The sequence below is a fragment of the Cuculus canorus genome, chromosome 2, assembly GCF_017976375.1.
Source record: "Cuculus canorus isolate bCucCan1 chromosome 2, bCucCan1.pri, whole genome shotgun sequence".
NCBI lineage: Eukaryota > Metazoa > Chordata > Aves > Cuculiformes > Cuculidae > Cuculus > Cuculus canorus.
Window position 1 is genome coordinate 53,846,358 of NC_071402.1, and position 16,956 is coordinate 53,863,313.

Here is a 16,956-nt window from a genome sequence, read left to right on the forward strand (position 1 = left end):
TGCATCTGTATAAATTCTCCCCAGAAATCTTACGCATATGCTATTATTTTCCAATTTTAACGCTAGTTGGAACTTCGCCTTCTCTGCAAACAAAGCCGCTCTCGGGGCAGCGGCGAGGAGGGGCGGGGGCGACACGAAGAGGCAGCGGGAACGAGTCTCGGAGAGCGCCCGAACCCCTCGGAGCGGCTGCCTGGCCGCCGCCTCGCCCTCTAGCGGGGGATGGCGCCGGCGGCTGGGCGTGACTTTCCGCGCTCCCTTTAGCCTGCCTGCCTGCCGGGGGGGACCGCGAGTCAGTCAGGGAGCCGAGCTAAACCGGGACTAACGGCGGCGCCCGGAGAAGAGACTCCGGGATTAAGGGCGCCTCCGCCTCCTCCGGGCACCGGGGAAGGCGTGGGGCGGCGGCGGAGACCCCGGGGCGAGGGCAGCGGCGCGACCGGAGGGAGGCAGGCACGGAGGCAGCCGCTGGCAACTTCGCACCCTTCTTTCCCTGCCCTAAAAAGCGAAGAGAGGGGCGAGGAGGGGGCAGACAGCCGGCGGGACAGCGAGGAGGGGAGCCCGGCTGCCCCCTCCCCGAGTGCCCCACCGGCTGGAGAGGGGCGCCTCCTACTTTGGCAAACACTTTGGCACTTTGCTGGATCCGGAGCAGGAAGGGGTGGAAATATGGGGAAAGTTGGAATTTGCTTGGTTACTTTGGCTGGACTTTTGGTGGCGGCGGGAGCGCAGACGTTCACAGGTAAGGAGCCGCCTCGCCCGCCCCGGGGCTGGGCAGCCCCCCGGGAGGGGGCAAAGGGGGGAGCGCTGCCATTTGGGACTCGGTTCTGCTTTGCTTCGGGTTTTTTTGTTCTTTTTTTTTTTCTCTCCTAATGGGGTTGGCACTGAGGAGCCGAGGGTGGAAAAAAGCGCCCGGAGGCGGTGGCTTTAGTTTTGCGCCCCGAAGAGCGATCGGTTGGGGCAGCGCTGTGGGGGACGGGCGGCACTCGGCATCGCTCCGGCGTTTCTCTGCCGCCGACTTCCCCAAAGTTTCCCGTGGCCCCGGCGAGGTGAGGAACCGCTGCTTCCTTCCCCTCCGCCTCTCCAGCTGGCGACGGAGGATGGAAAACTTGGGGTGCTCCCCGGAGGGAGCGGCGTGTGCCCCGCGTCCCCGCCCCGCCGCTCCCCGCGGGCTCCCCGCCTTTCGCCCTGCCCGTGGCTGCCGCTGCCAAACGCCGCTAGGACCGAAGTTAAAGCCCCTCGGTGCCTGCAGCCCCTCAGAATCGTCACCACCTCGAAGGGCAGGGCAGAAGCCGGGAATCCCATCCAGCGGAAACCCCGGCAAAGTGCTCCAAGAACAGCGTTTTTCCATGCCCAGAAGTCCTAAACCTGTGGATGGTTGTCTTGGTCTTGGAATCCTCTGCCTGCACCCCTGTCCTATTTATATGCTGAAGAAACCCGTAATTTTAGAGAGAAATTTGGATTGTGAAATAGTTGCGTGCTTCGCTGCGAAGAGTAACTTCAGCTCTTTTTGTTTGTTTGTTTTGTTCCTAACATGAAGTTAGTACAACAGAAAAGCACGTTAAATTGAAGACATCTGGTCTTCAGTTCATGCGAAGTGTGCTTTGATCTGGTGGGAGGCGATGCTTGGACTTTCCTCGTTGCTTAGGCTGCAGAATAGTTTATATTTTATAGTTTATGTGTTGCTACTATGCAGCACTGTAGCAAAACCAAGTTTTATGGCTATAGATTGGTGGTTCGTTTTTTAACTTTATTAAAAAAATTCAAAAAATCTGGTTTTCTGTTAGGTTCCAGGCACCTTTTGTATACACAGCTGCATTCCCGTAATTTCTCTCCAGCATTTTTACCGCAGATGAGACAGAAGAGCCCCGAGCAGAAAAATGTTTTGTGCCGAAGTGATCTATAACACTGATGAAATCTTTTCCAAACAGTCATGCTAGGATGAAGCTATGCTCTGTAGTGAATTATGGGACTGAACTTATGTATATTAGCCCTATAGCTCATTAATATTGGAAGTCTAGTGTCCAGACTTAAGTGAGAGCTCATTGCTGACCTGTGTGAACTGCTTTATTCCGTGTTTAGAGTTAAGCTGAGGCAACTCTGGATATTTAAATGACTTGTGTGTACGATATGTTGATACTATATTAGGGTCAGCGTTTAAATGGCATTCATGTTGCTGAAGAACAATCCCACATTACTGTTGGATTTGTATCTGCTGTATTCATTTCCATTGCTGCACACTGTGGAAAGAACTGTGATACAAACCACAAACAAGTCAGAGATGACCTGCACACAGTGTTATTGAAAAGGTGTGATTCCAGCCCTTCCCAAGTGCAGAATAACAGAGGCTGCAGTTTACACACTTGAGTGAGATTGCGAAGGATGTCAAAGGATGCAGAATCTGGCCCGCTCCCTCCCTGTGTGTGCATATGTACATGTATATTAAGTATTTAATGTAAAGATGCCCGTACAGATTCTGTTTTAATATTGATTCTTGGCACCGAGAACAATATTGATGACATTTCCATTTTGTACTTTGCCATTTGAAGTGCGTGCCTGTGAGTCATATTTGCTTGGGGGGGGGGAGGAATTTGCTGTTGCTTTTGTTAAAAGCTTGATACATCAGTGTCATAGAAATTAAATTACAGAAAAATCTGTCCTTGAGTTGTTATCTTCCGTAATAGCTGTCCCTTATTGCAGACAGGAGTTACATGACTAACCTATAAAAAGTTTAAAAACAAACACAGAAAAAAGAAACAAACCCAACTTCACAGATGTTCTAAGCAAAGAATAGCACTGGGTGAGCTAAGTAATCTTTGGCATTTATAATTCCATTTTTATTCTTACCCTTTTCTGAAACGACTGGTCTGTTTTACAGAGATTGGTTCTAACATTAGCATCAGCTATTGTTTTATTGAGTTTCTTATTTAGAAAATAATCTTACTGAGAGATCAGATCTTGGCTTTTTAAGGCCTGGAAGCTTTCAAGTAATCTTTTGAAAGCAGCTTAACAGTTAATAACAATAAGATTTTCTCTGAGTCCTTAACTAAAGAATTTAAAATTCTGGATTCATCAGTTCAAGAAGCAAATGGTTTCAAGAATTTAAGAGATGTTACTATAATGCAAACATTGTCTTAAAGTGACAATGCTTCTTAAGTCTTTTTTAAAGGAGTTGAGATCTTTCTGCAAGAGTAGTTTTTGGTTTAGGTTGAGGGGTTTTTTTATTTTTTTTTTTCTGACGTGCTGTAGCACACCTAATTTAGCTGGGTTTTGTTTATAATTTTAACATAAATGTTCTTGAGTGTGGGTGCATGAGAACACTGAATGCTAACATTACAGAAGTCCCTGAAATTAGGTGTTTCTTTCCTGTGAAATGCTGCCTGACTCCACCGTATTCCTTCTTCTGCTCCTCGGTAGATAATTCAGACTAGGGAAAGAAATCCACTCCTGGAAAGGATTTAGGTCAGACATAGAGATGTGGAAAGTTAGAAGAGATATTTTAAGCCTAAATATTAGGTCTTATGTAAAATGAAGGGTTTGGATGAGATGAGTTCTGTCAAATACCAAAATCAGGAACTGAAGTTCTAGGCAAGGTGTGTAATAGAAGTCAGAAATTGTGTTTTTATGAAGGTATCATGTTCAGGTAGATGTAAATTTGCATACAGCCTGGATTCTGAAATTGGTGCTTCTTGCTTATAACCTGAATCTGACTGAGGGATGGCTGTTATTAGGCTGTTATATTCTCTTTTGCTGTGGAAAGTGACAAAGTTGTATGTTAACACATTCTTTTTATGGTACTGGTTTTAAAAGCTCTAGTTTTTATCTGAGAAGGAGTGAGTCCTACTGAAGTAAGAGAGAGATACTGATGGACTGACTAAAAGTGCTTATAAGAGGCCATTCATAGGGAGCTTTCCCTTATCACTAGTGGCAATTATGAGAAGAACAGAAGGAAAAGTGCTGTACAAAAATAGAAAATTACTTTACCTATTAAAGGTTTTACATAGGGAACAGTAGTCCTCCTGGATTAAAAATACGAAAATTTGCATTCTGAGTAGATGTCATGGCTTATGTTCGTCTATTTCGGTTTTGGGTGTGAGCACTCTGAAAACAAGAATCATGTTTTTCAGAAACAGATGTAAAGAAGAAGTTTGACACACTGGAGTTGAAACTTACTGTGATGATGTTGATGTTCGGTGACTGCAGAAAGGGAAGATGAAAAGAAGGAATATAGGTTAAGTCTTCATAGGTCCTATCCCAGCTGAAATGAAGCTCCTGGCAATAGGAATGATGTATGAAAAAAAAAACGTTTCTGGTATAATTAACTGTGTTTAAGGAGATTTCTCAGAGTATTCAGGATTTCTGCTTGGAAGTCTTTAACAGCTGTTCTGATCACTTTGCCAGCAAAGAGCTCCAAGTGTGGTTATATCTCAAATACTTCTTTTGCCTGCATTGCCTGTTCCACTCGCTTTCCTTCCTCTCTACTCATCCATCAAGTCCATATTCTTGCACTTCCTAAGGGAAGTAACATATGCTAGTAAAAATGCAGCTTTATTAGTGGCTGACACTGTTGTCAGCTCATCAAAAAAATGGTTCCAGTAATGTCCATAGTGTGGACTTGGCCTTGCTAAACAGAGAACTGTGGGGTAAGATTCTTAAACCAGATTTCCTGCTGTCAGGTGAAAAGGTAAATGACTTAATTTACACATAAGGATATTGATATTTAAAATAGTCTAGCAAGTTAATGGAAGCATGTTGAAGGGTCTGCTTCTAAATATGTTCGGGGTTTTTATTGTTTAAACTTTTGACAGTTAGAAACATGGAATAAAGTTTGTGTTTCCCTCTAAACTGGGATGTGTTTCACGTCAAGAGTCTGGACTTTGGAAGTGGCACATTTTGTCAAAAAAGAAACTGTGTGGTGGGTATGTGGATTGAACTTGTAAGTTTATTTTATTTAGCCATTGTCGTCTTGTTCTGGTGTCAAAACTTAGTAATGAAACCTCATCAGAAATTAAAAATAAATCCTACAAAATATTACAAGGGTGTAATAACACTGGGGAAGAATGTCCTGTGATGTTTATGTGGTCTCATGATTTAGCAATTATCAGAATCGACGAGGAAAACAAATCACAGTGTCCTGAAACAATGTAGCAGCGTATAATTTATGAAAAAATAATATATCGAGTGCTCACAGAAGTTGCTAGATTTACAGCTAGAGAGACCAAATCCTCAAGTAAATCACAAAGCATGTTAGAATAGAGTGAATAAGCTTCTGAACTCGTCTCGCTAATGTCATTTGAGTCTGACCTGAAAAATGTAGAGATAGTTTATTTTTCATGTGCGCTCACTCATACACAGAAATGGTCAATGAATGTGTCAAACAGCCTGGTTGCCAGTGGCCAGGTCAATTTTAGTCCTTGCAGCCAGGACAATGGTTAGATTCAGCTAGGAGGAGATAATAGCATAGTCTTGATACAATGAAGCCCAATGATATTGTAGCATCAGGACCTGTGAACTGATCCTGTATTTCACATGCTACAGCTTTATGCTGAAGAAGATACCATTTGTGTTTAAAGCTCGTTACTATCGAACACTTAGTTGAGGTGGCTACATCACCAGGTTTTAAAGATGTTTCCACAGAAAATGAACTGTATTTATGAGCATTTCAGCTCACATGTATGACACTTGTGTGAAGAAGTCGTTCTTAAAATTTTCCTGAGAATAAATTGTTTGTTTGTTGATATTTGAAGGCAGCTGAATTACCTTATATCAGCACAATTTCTTTAGGAAAAATCGAGGTCCTTTTTATTTAGTTTCATTTTGCTCATAATTTCCGGATCTGTATTTCTGATTAATGTGCAATGTTATCACTGTATTAGAAAGGATATTGGGAAAACAAAGCGAATTTGGACCATATGGTCATGTATTTAGGGGAGAAAAATAAAAAAATAGCAACAGATTTTACTGTGTCGCTTTATTTACCCCACTGTGTTTACATACTTCTTGACGATTTTTGTAGTGTCTTCATCAGCTTTGCCTGCTGTGATCTGCTGCTGATCACTAGGTGTAGCTGCATCTCTAAATCCACTTTTCTGTAAACGGGGCTTTATGAGAAAGTAGGCATTTTTTGAGCTGGGGAGGTGTGAAAATATATGATGGATTTTTGTGACCTAAAGAATTTTAATCCATTGGTGGCTTGTTTGCACCAGCTTGATTATAATACAAATGAACTTTTAATTACTTGTAAAAAGGCTAATTTCAGCAGCAGTGTTACTATTCAACAGAAGAATGAATGAATGCTCTAACATTAGAAAATGCATAATAAAATATGCAAAATTACAAGGAAATTGTCAGTACTTACCAGCTTTAAATGCAAGGGTAATTGCTATAGAGATCTAATAAGGTTATGTCTTACCCATCTTGATTGATTTTTATCTTAAAGAAAAACTTAAGTGTTGTGTGAATATATGTCTTCTCACACCCCATTAAGAAGCTTTCTGCTTCATTCAAAATAATTATTCTCAGAAATGATGCTGTCAGTGGAATTCTGTACTGATTTCGGAATAATGTGTTGGTTTTTAAGCCATGTGACTTCCTTTTGATGTTAGGAGGAGGTACAAAGTGTAACGCTTTAAAAATGAAGAAAAAATGTTTTTGTGCCCAGTTTTCTGAAAGTAATAACTGTAAAAATAAAGGTGTATTCAAGCCTCTAACACATACTTACACTCAGTTGCTGCAGGGAGTGGGAAATAACTATCTCAGCCAGAAGCATCTGACTCCACAGTGACCCTTTGTCACATAAGGAGCAATAGTAGGAAACAGAGTAATGACCACATTTGTTGAGATAAAACAACAGTAGTATTAGCAGGAAGGAGTTCTGAAAAGAGGTCAGAATTAGGGTGTTTGCAGGGGAAAGGTGGGAAAGCGGGCACAACATTTTCTGAAGGTATAAGAGAAGAATCTTACTATAAAAGAAGATGTACTAGAAAAAAAAGTCCCAAAGGCAGCTAAATTACATCTGGAAAATGGATTTATAATTATTCACATTTTCTTGTTTTTGTCATCTTAGTTCTGAACATGTCTGTGCTGAGTAATATGTTCAGGGCTTGAATATGTCTTCTGACAGCTTTGCATAGCAATAGTTGATTATCTTCACACATATGGTTAAGTGTAATGGTGTTAATGAATCTTTAATTCTTTCTGTGGAATGGCGTAAAACCGACACTTTGCTTGTGTGTATGCTTGTTGTCATACTGCTTTCTCTCTGCCGCACCACTTCACCTCTCTCTCGCTGTGTAATAAGTTTTGGTTACCGTAGGGGTAGATTGTTTTTTCCCCCCTTTTCTTTTTTTTCCAATCTTCTTCTACGTGAAGCTATTACAAGTATCTTTTACAGCACTGTTTTGTTAATCACAAGAAATATGATTTTGCTCTGGAATAACTAAAGCTAATTACCTCTTTCATCACTTTAGCTCTCCATCTTAGAGGAGAATGAAATTAAGCATGACATGCCTGTATTAGAGCCTGTTTTTTGTGTGTGTGTGTGTGTTTATTTGTTGTTTGAGATTTATGGCACAGTTCTTTTGGGGAAGTTTTCAGAAAGATCGTGTTTTATTACCTTGAATCCTGTCATCACTTTTATCCCTATCCTTAAGATCAGATAGTGTTTAGACTCTTTATTTTTGAAACTAATATACCATATAAAACACTTCTGTCTGCAGCCCTTTGTTTAATTCTGTAGTGCGTAAAGGTAGGCTGATTAGATGAAAGAACTGTTTAGTTGTGCTGATGAGATTCTAATGTAAGATTGACAAGGATATTACAGGAGTTTCTGTGCACTTCCAGGTGGAGGGATAGTGGACCAGTAATGTCTTGAAGTTTTCATAATCATGGAATCACAGAATGGTTTAGTTTGGAAGGGACCTTAAAGATTATCTAGTTCCAGCCTCCCTGCCATGGACAGGGACACCTCTCACCAGATCAGGCTGCCCAAGGCTCCATCCAACCTGGCCTTGAATGCTTCTGGGGAAGTGGCATCCACAGCTTCCCTGGGCAACCTGTGCCAGTGCCTCACCACTCTCATCATGAACAACAGTTTCTTCTTAATGTCCAGTCTAAATCTTCCCCCCTCCAATTTAAAGCCATTCCCCCTTGTCCTATAACTCCATGCCCTTGTAAACAGTCCCTCCCCAGCTTTCCTGTAGGCCTCCTTCACGTACTGGAAGGCTGTTGTAAGATCTCCCCAGAGCCTTCTATTTTCCAGGCTGAACAACCCCAACTCTCTCAGCCTGTCCTTGTATGGGAGGTGCTCCAGCCCTGTTGTAGCCCTCTCTGGATCTGTCCCAATAGTTCAATATCCTTCTTATGTTGAGAGTTCCAGAACTGGACACAGTATTCCAGGTCGAGTCACAATGGAGTTGTTCTTATGAGTAAATGAATAGAGGGGCTTTTCACATTTGTTTTTCTGGTGAATATAGGCTAAACTGAGTAAATAATTTCCATCCCTGGCATGTGCATTTCTATGCTTTTGCATATGCTTGTAATCTGTACACTAGTTTGTATGTCTGTCTTAAAGCTGATGAATTATCACCCTTTAAAAGGCTTTTGCATTTTTCATGGTGTACTTGCAGCAGAGGTGGTTGCAGAGGGGGTGTATTTTTTTCCCCTATTTTTTCTTCTCTCTCTAAGGTCAAACAATATCTTGAGAGCTGATGATTAGTAGTACTACTATGTCTGATACAGTAATTTATGACCAAAAAATGTTCATACACATGCACGTCTTAAAGTTTTGGCTACCAAGTATACATATTTTCTGAGGGTATGTAGAGAAAAAGGATCTCCAGTTTTAAAAATAGAATATTTACCAGGTTATAGCTCAAGAAGAGACTGAGATTTCCTAGAGGTGTTCACATTGTCCTCTACCTGTGTAGAAACTCCCCCTTGTCTCAGTTCTTTTGTTTTCAGATTCATGGCTTTTTACTGTTCTAACAAACAGTTCAGCTAACAGTTGAAAACAAACATGAAAGTCAATTGCCATCTCAATGAATTATGTTAGGTGACATAGATCAGGCATAACTGTTTCTGCTGTAGTTGTTTGGTATAGTTGCTTTCTCTTATGTAATTTGTAGATTTGTTTTGTTTGAAAAGAAAAATTTCATTATTACCTATTTTCTCTCCCATCCTTCTAGTAAATAAAATCACTGTGCGAAGTCCAGTGCTTCCCAACAGCTCTACAGTCTGTTCAGAGTTTGCTTATAGGCTTGGTATAACCTTGTGAGGGATTGTATTTGTTTCAAGGTTTGACACTGTATGCATATTCTTATAGGACTCTATATAAATTACTGTGATGTTTCTATCAACCAGTATAATTCAGGATCAACAATGTTCTGATGATTACAGTTTTTGGAAGTTATTAATTTAATAGTGGAAGACATCTTTTACTTACCTGTTTTAAGATGCCTCATATAATCTTAACCAGGAAATTCTTTTCGCTCGGTGGAACTTTCTGAGCATGGAGATTTTTCTGGTTCCATGTTGGGATGATATAGCCCAACATGAATTGTACCACTGGAGCACAGCATGAAAAAGACAGATATATATATTAACTCCTGGTTTAATAGCCAGTTGCTTGGTTATCAGAACTCCTGCATAGATGTGGGAGACCTAGATTTAAGTATGTGCTCTGGCATTTGACTTTGACATGGGTGAGGATCTTCATAGCCAGGCTTTTCTGTTCTTTTTATGGGTTTTTGTTTAATTTTGACCAGTAGGATTTCTTTTCATGGTTGAGAAATCTGCCAATTTTCCATTTAAAAAAAATGGAAGGAGGAAGGTCAGACACCCGTCCCCCCTCAGCGTATTTAGAGACCTACAGCAGTCACTTGTCACCAACTGTAACTTCAGTTTTCCCTAGAAACTCAACAGTATGCTTAAATACTGTCACATATTTAGGAGATAGAGACAGTTGTGGACATTTCCGGGAACTATAGTACTCAGTGGGTCAGTTCTTGTGTTAATGCCTGAGAATTGCCATAGCCTTCTTTTGTTGAGTGTTACCTTTTCTGAATTCTGCTGAGTAGATGAAGATTATTTTACAAAGCACTGCATTCAATACTTTAATATAAGCACTTTACATAACACGTTACTTAAACTGTTTTTGACTTCTGCAGAGATGGCCATTACTGAAGTAATTTCTCAGTTATGGAAGATAAATTGTTGTCCCAGTAATAGTTTAAGGCACCATGCAGTTGATACCCTTTACTGTATCTGAGAGTGGTCATCTTAATTCAGTCCTAGCTCAGGAGAAAACCTTTGCAAGCAACTTCATAAATATGAAAGCAACCTTTTGGGGTTAGGTCTGTGGGTGTGCTGGGAAACCAAGAAAACCAAAACACAATTAAAGTTAATATTTATTTAAAACCTTAGAAGGTGAAAATGTGAAATGGAAGCCTGTATATTGCCCGACATTACTATAATACCTTCTGTTTATAGTGACAGCAAAGCACATGGATTGAAGACCACATATAAAGTTCATGAGTTGTGTTTTATTTATTTTTACTTCAAGAATTGTTGTTTGAATTGCCTACATAAATCTAGGCTAGTAAGGGATTTATGTGAATTAGCCTAGCATTTCCATTTGGGGATTTGGAAAACACCAAGGTTTGACTGTTTTATGTATTTAAGAGTGTTTGAGACAAGCACACACCCTTTTAGAGCAAATATACATTGAAATTGTTTAGGACTCAGGAGCCCAAGACAAGTTGAAATACACTCTTGACACATAAAAAACTGGTTTCTGCAGCAGCCATGCAGCAACAGCAGGTGTGGATTGTGCATTTTAAACCAGTCTCACAGACACTTCAGAGCTGGATCTTTACATGTGCAATTGCTTAAGAGAAAGTCAGTTAGTCCGCTGGAATATCTTACTTCTTTGTATCCTGAATATTGGGGCTTAAATGTTAACATATTAAAAACTTTACAGTACTACTAAAAGGTGTGAACATAAAAAGCCTTAAAACGTTCTTTAAGTTGTAGCCCAGGTGATTATCCATGCAGGGGAATGACGTGGAAATAACCCCTTAAGAATAATATTCCTCAGCTGCTTCAGTTCTATTTTCAACTGTAGACAAACATCCTGCTGTGCTTGTGGGTTGATCCCCTGGCAGATCCATTGCCAAATGTGCACTTCAGCCTTATTCACCTGTACCTTCCTTTGTTGTGTAGTGGACGTGGAGTCCTGAAGTTCAGGTAGTAATTTTGAATTGGAAGTAGGGGTGAAGCCGTAGGTATTGCATATATTCAGACCGAGAATTTCAGATAAATAAAGTCTGTCTGGACTTGGTTTGACTATTGCGAAGGTTGCTTCAGGGGGAGTTCAGGAGCATAAATTGTGCATGTATAAATTGTCTGCTGCTTTTGACATTCTTTGATTTCTGCAGAGAAACAGATGGTGGTTTTGGAAGTCTGAATTCTTATTTTGAAACATACCTATTATGACTCGGTGACAAATGGAAATAAAAGGCAACTGTGGACTCATTCTGGCATTAGCCAGGAACTACTTTGGAGTTTTACATGGAATGGGTTGCAGTTTAGGCTGTAAGATGGAAACTTGTATTTTGAAAGTTACTGCTTTGCTGTCAGTTCTGTTCCATTGATGGCAAAAATGGAGTTCAGTATCTGATGAGTAGCCGAAACTCAAATATTTTGTTACGAAAACTGTTTGTATTTTTGAAGACCTCAGTTTCAAAATAAATATGAACTTGTGGCTTCCTGAATAGGTCCACAGTAACTTTGTCATAGTAGGTGGATCACAGGAGTTTTGCAAACCACAGTTTGGGGACCACTCACTCACACCAAGTAAGGACTCACACTTTCCAGAATCAGGTCTATCAAAGTCTTCACAAAGTGCAGAGTGCAATGCTAAAATAGATTTGTGACAACGAAAAATGATACTGACTTGTATACCAGAATTAGATTATGTGTATTTCTGGACCTTTGGGGGTAGAACAGTAAAGAAATCAGATCTCTATGCTTGAAATCAGCATTGAGCAAACGCGTGACATTCACCAGCAGCCTTATTCATGTGATTTCAGTGCTTTGACTTTACACAGTGGTCTAGCAATAACAGAAAGAATTGGCCAATTATAGTAATCTACTAGAGCTGTGTACTCTGGAATTTTGTGCAGAGGAAGAAGGAGGGTTCTTGCCTGCTCTCAGTTCTGTCTAAAATTGCACTTTAGTACCATCTATTCCACAGCAAATAACATACATATTTAAGAAGGCTGTTAACCACCAGGCCATCTTTAAGAATATATTACTTATCTGCCACCTACTGTGCTTTCTCCTCCTCCTCTTCTTTATTCATGTCTGCTTCTTATCACCACATTCTACAAATCACAAGTCAAGTCTGTCTTCTTCTGCCACCTCCCTCCTTTGGGCAGCTGTGAGTGAGCTGAGAAGACAGCTGAGACTTGAGGATGGTAGGTCTGATTAGGATATCCAGTTGTGCCATGGGCCACTCTGTTGCCCTTAAAGCCTGGAGATCTATGTGCACATTTTGAGAAAACCCCAGAGCCTCTGGGGAATCTATGACAGAAGCTTGGGGATACGATTCAAGACTGCCTGAGCATTATTCTTAACAAGTTTGATTTTTGGTAGTTTTTTTTGTTTGATTTGGTTTGTTGTTTTTCTTTCCCTGAGACAAATGAGCTCAAAATGGTTCTATGTATGTGCTAATGCACGTGCCAGCAAAGCATATGCTTATGAGTAAGTACTGCAAGTAAAATTCAATTCTTACTGTGCCCTGAGTGCAGTCACTATGAATGCTTGATAGAAACAGTAGGCAATGCTCGTAGAGAATAAGATACCACGGCCAGATCTAGATTTCAGACCAGATGGATGTTACTCATAATATTTTTGGGGTGTGAATAGTTTTTACTGGAGTGTGAAGTAAACTGATGAAGATTTTTTGTTTGTTTGTTTTTCAAGCTAAAAAGAATTAGTAATACTGGCACCATTAGTACAAACAGAAGCTCAAAATCTAAACATGAATACAGTCAGTTTGTGGCGTACTATGAAAATAATTACAAAAAGCGCCTGTTGACATAATTGCAAGTGAAGCAGTTGTTAATATAAGTCAGCATGAACAGACCAATATTAGTGTTTTGTAGAAATGCAGCTACTCGTATTGCTCTCTGGAAATCAGAACAGCGTTTTTCAGACATGGCAACTGAAATTTTGGTTCTGTGGTAATAAGTAGACTGTCTTTTGTGAACTCAGCCTGCCTTTGAAAATTCATGTGGAATTTTTTTCTGTTTGGACAAGTGCCATTATATTGTATGCTAGAGGTTTTGGCTGTTTTCTAAATCTTTTGACTACTATTTATGCGGAAAATATGATTCATGATCTTGTATTACATATATCTATTTCCTTTCTTAATAGAGAATAAATGTTGTGTGCAAAGGTTTAAAGAACAGTTGCTTCTTTATTCAAATCCTGCAGTTAAATGTTGTATAATATCCTTAGGTTAACTTGTATTTTGCCCATGCTGACATGTTAATTTTGGCACTTGTTTTTATATGCACTTTAATGTATTTAAATGGATATGCAGTGTGTGCAGTGCTATCAGTATGTATTTTAACTAGTTAGAATTGTACTCTCAAATGAGTTTGAAAGTTCCTGCTTTGTACTTAGAGTGCAAGTTATTCATGTGGTTCTTACTGATAAAAGTTCAGTATGGGAGCAGGATGCTGGCCATGCTTACAGCAGCCTGTACAATGCAATGCATTTTCTGTGCTGAAGTGGTCTATTAAAGCATTCAAGTTCTCCCATCCGTATTGAGAGCAGAAGATTCCTTCTTAATCCTCATATGGCTGATGTCTCTGCTGGAGTGTTAATAGATAGTCTAATTTGTGAGCTAAATTACTAATTGTATTATGAGTCTAAACCTTATTAAGCCTTTTGTGTGGAATTAGATCACAGAGCTTTGGGAAGCTGAGTACTGGTTGGCCTTTGTCTCCCCTCTTTAATGACAGGAGCAAGTTTTACTGGTGCCTTTTCTTCAGAGCTGCATAGCTGAGACTGCAACTGATTTCTTTTGCTGCCTTCTACACTGTTGACAGAATCCTAAGTTTGAAAAGCAGGCTGACTTTGAGAGTACCTGAAGATTTCCAAGTGGGATCTCGGTTGTCTGAAAGCAGTAAGATTCTGTGTTTAGCTGAGGTGAGACCATGATTGGGAATATAAAAGGGTTACTCTGAACTTGTGTACATACGCTGTGGCAATTCAGCTATACAGGAGTTGTTGAAATTGTGCAAAAGCTTTAAAATAGCTGCAGTTATACAATAGGATGATGTGTTTGGTAGGTGTTTATTCCTGTAAGAAGTTCAGGTTGATGAACTCTCAACTTCAGCAAATAACTAGGATTATATTTTCATTTTCAAAGATGTTCATTACCCACTTAGGGATGGAGGATACTTCCTCTGTTGCTCAGCTGTGCTGCTAGATTTCATGAGCACTCCTCATGTGTTTCTGTGCAAATCTAGCTGGGTTAACTGAGACTGTTTTCAGAGGTCATTCATGCTCCCCACTCCGACTTTGCAATGGAGTCGGCCTGCTAATGCAGCCAGGTTGGAGATGGAGCTGATTGCCTCCAGCAGCAGATCAGTAATAAACAAGCAAAGTGAGACTTAATAGATTTTGACATCACTTGCAATAAATTTTTATGTTGATGTGGAAGATGGCTGTGAACTATTGCGTGTTTGATAAAAGAATATTGCACCCATAGTAATTAATTTCCTTCAAGAGAAAACTGTCACTGTTACTCCACACATTTTCCTGTATATAAGAGAGAGAGAACTGCAGTGGTATCAAGTTTTACTCTATACATAACGTCGTCTAAACTGTTGGGAAAAACTATTCTTGTTTTATACCTAAAGCTATCAGGGTGCTGTATGTACTTAATGGCTTTGCTTTTTACTGTTCTAAATTAATGCCATTTGAAATGCATGGACAATAAATGACAATAATATTATACATAGCTTGTGTGGCATCATCTTATGTTTTCTAAAAGCTTTGTCTATTTCTGCATCACATTTAGTAACATTCTTTGTAGAATATATTAATAAAAAATGTCTATCCTGAGAAGAGAAATTTCAGAGGCTTCTGCATTCTGTTCCAGGTGCATTGGTTCTCTCGACCTGCACGCTGTGCATTTATTAGGTTACTACAAGTAGAGCAGCCAAAAGTTATTGCCAAGAGCTAATTGTCTTCAGGTGTGTTTGCAAAAGCCTGTATTTGTCAGGGATTTCTGTATAGCTCCCAAATTGATTATCCTGCTTATTAAGAGTATTGTGGTAGATAAGTAGTTTTTGAGAGAGGTTTTGTACATTTGATAGAAAAATTATAGCATTTACTTATTCAAATGCAGTATATCTGGAGACCATAGTTTAAGAGCACTACATTATATATTCATGCTGAAGGGGGGCGGTCATGCTGAAACTCACAATATACCTTGCCTACTTTTTGGTAACAAATATGACTCACACTGGCTTAGATTTGCAGATGAAATAATTTTGGGATCCAGGAATGACAGATCTTTAGAGCTTTTTGCACACTTTGCCAGAGGTGTGACTAGGAAGATATTAATTGTACCAAATCCAGACACAGCTGCTGTAGAAGAGAGTAATACAGGTCATTGAGTCTTGTGAGGGACTAAAGCAACATGCTATATATGTATTTAAAAAGGCAAATGAATTACTGTGTGCCCATCCTGAGAGCTCCAGTCCCTTTTAGGAAATGATTATTCAGGTTATCTCACTGTTCTGTTGTGTTAACACTGGTTTGTAGGTTGACCAAGCAGATGCTGTTTGTGAATGACTTTAGTGTGTGTGAGCAGGAAAGGATGGATTGGGTTGCCAGGATCCTTTATATCCACATCACTTCCCACTTTCTGTCTTTTCCTCCCTTTTTAGACTCTGTGCTTGAAAAGCACTTGATGAAGTGTGTCTTCCTACTCTGATTTCTGTTAAATAGTCTTGGTAATCTTCTTTAGTTTGGCTTTGATTGGTTTTATTTCTTCGTGGAGTTTGGGTCTGATTTTTCCGTTATGATGAGGAATGGTAACTGAACTTGAGTAGCATTTTTGTGGTCATTTTCTTTGTGTTCTTTTTGTACAAGAGACCAGATTCCAATAGAAAATGGGGAGAGCAAATCAAAAGGGCCAGTGTTACTTCACAGCACTGTTAAGTGCAAGTGTCTTTTACTGGAGGCAGTGTAACAGAAGGCATAACACTGAATCATGCTTTGTATCTTTCAGGTAGTACTGTGCAGAACAGCTTCCTTTTCAACTGTAACTATTGATTTAAACAATTAATTAAGTGGCCTGTTAATTGATTTGGGAGAACCTCTATGCTTGAACGTATTGTTGTAGTATTCCTGCATATGAAGAATGGAATATGGATCTCGTCTTCAAATGGCAGGATTTTGAATTTTTTACTCTCTTTGGTGCTCTTCAAAGCATTTCAGACATGGTGCCTGATGTAATAATCTGATGACTAGGTGTGAAAAACTGCCTGCACTGAAGTTTTTCCCACTGTTCTTTGACTTCCTGAGCCTGAGAGGGAAGTAGTTTCCGTTAAATAGCGGGACCACAAGTAGCTGGGGAGTTTGGTGGTCACAAGAGTCTCTATATTTCTACATCTGTATTCCATGTGATGGCCTTATCTTCTTAATGAGCTAGGATAGAAATAAAATTCCAGAATATGAGTTTTAGTAAGTGTGTCCTTCGAATGCTCGACATAAGCAGCTGATGATGTTGGGAGAGTAGATGAGAGGTTAAACACTTCCATAACAAGGAGTCATATTTTTAACAAAAGTTGTTCTGAAATCAGTAACCAGAATTATACCCTAGTCTGGTCTCTGTTATTAATATTGATCAGGATGGTCCTACTTTGGTATTGAAAAGCCTAG

The 16,956-nt window shown here is 39.9% G+C and overlaps 1 protein-coding gene across 13 annotated transcripts in view; it reads left to right on the plus strand.

Moving 5' to 3' along the window:
• The first annotated feature begins 271 nt into the window (after window positions 1-271).
• PTPRM (protein tyrosine phosphatase receptor type M) overlaps window positions 272-16,956 on the plus strand; it is a 480,321-nt gene continuing 463,636 nt past the window's right edge. For 5 of the 13 annotated variants that reach the window (XM_054057714.1, XM_054057715.1, XM_054057717.1 and 2 more), the window contains exon 1: window positions 272-733. In XM_054057714.1, the coding sequence (XP_053913689.1) occupies window positions 661-733 (73 nt within the window). In that variant the 5' untranslated portion in view covers window positions 272-660. The remainder of the gene's footprint in view (window positions 734-16,956) is intronic. The other 8 variants (XM_054057725.1, XM_054057716.1, XM_054057719.1 and 5 more) reach the window with 3 other exon arrangements.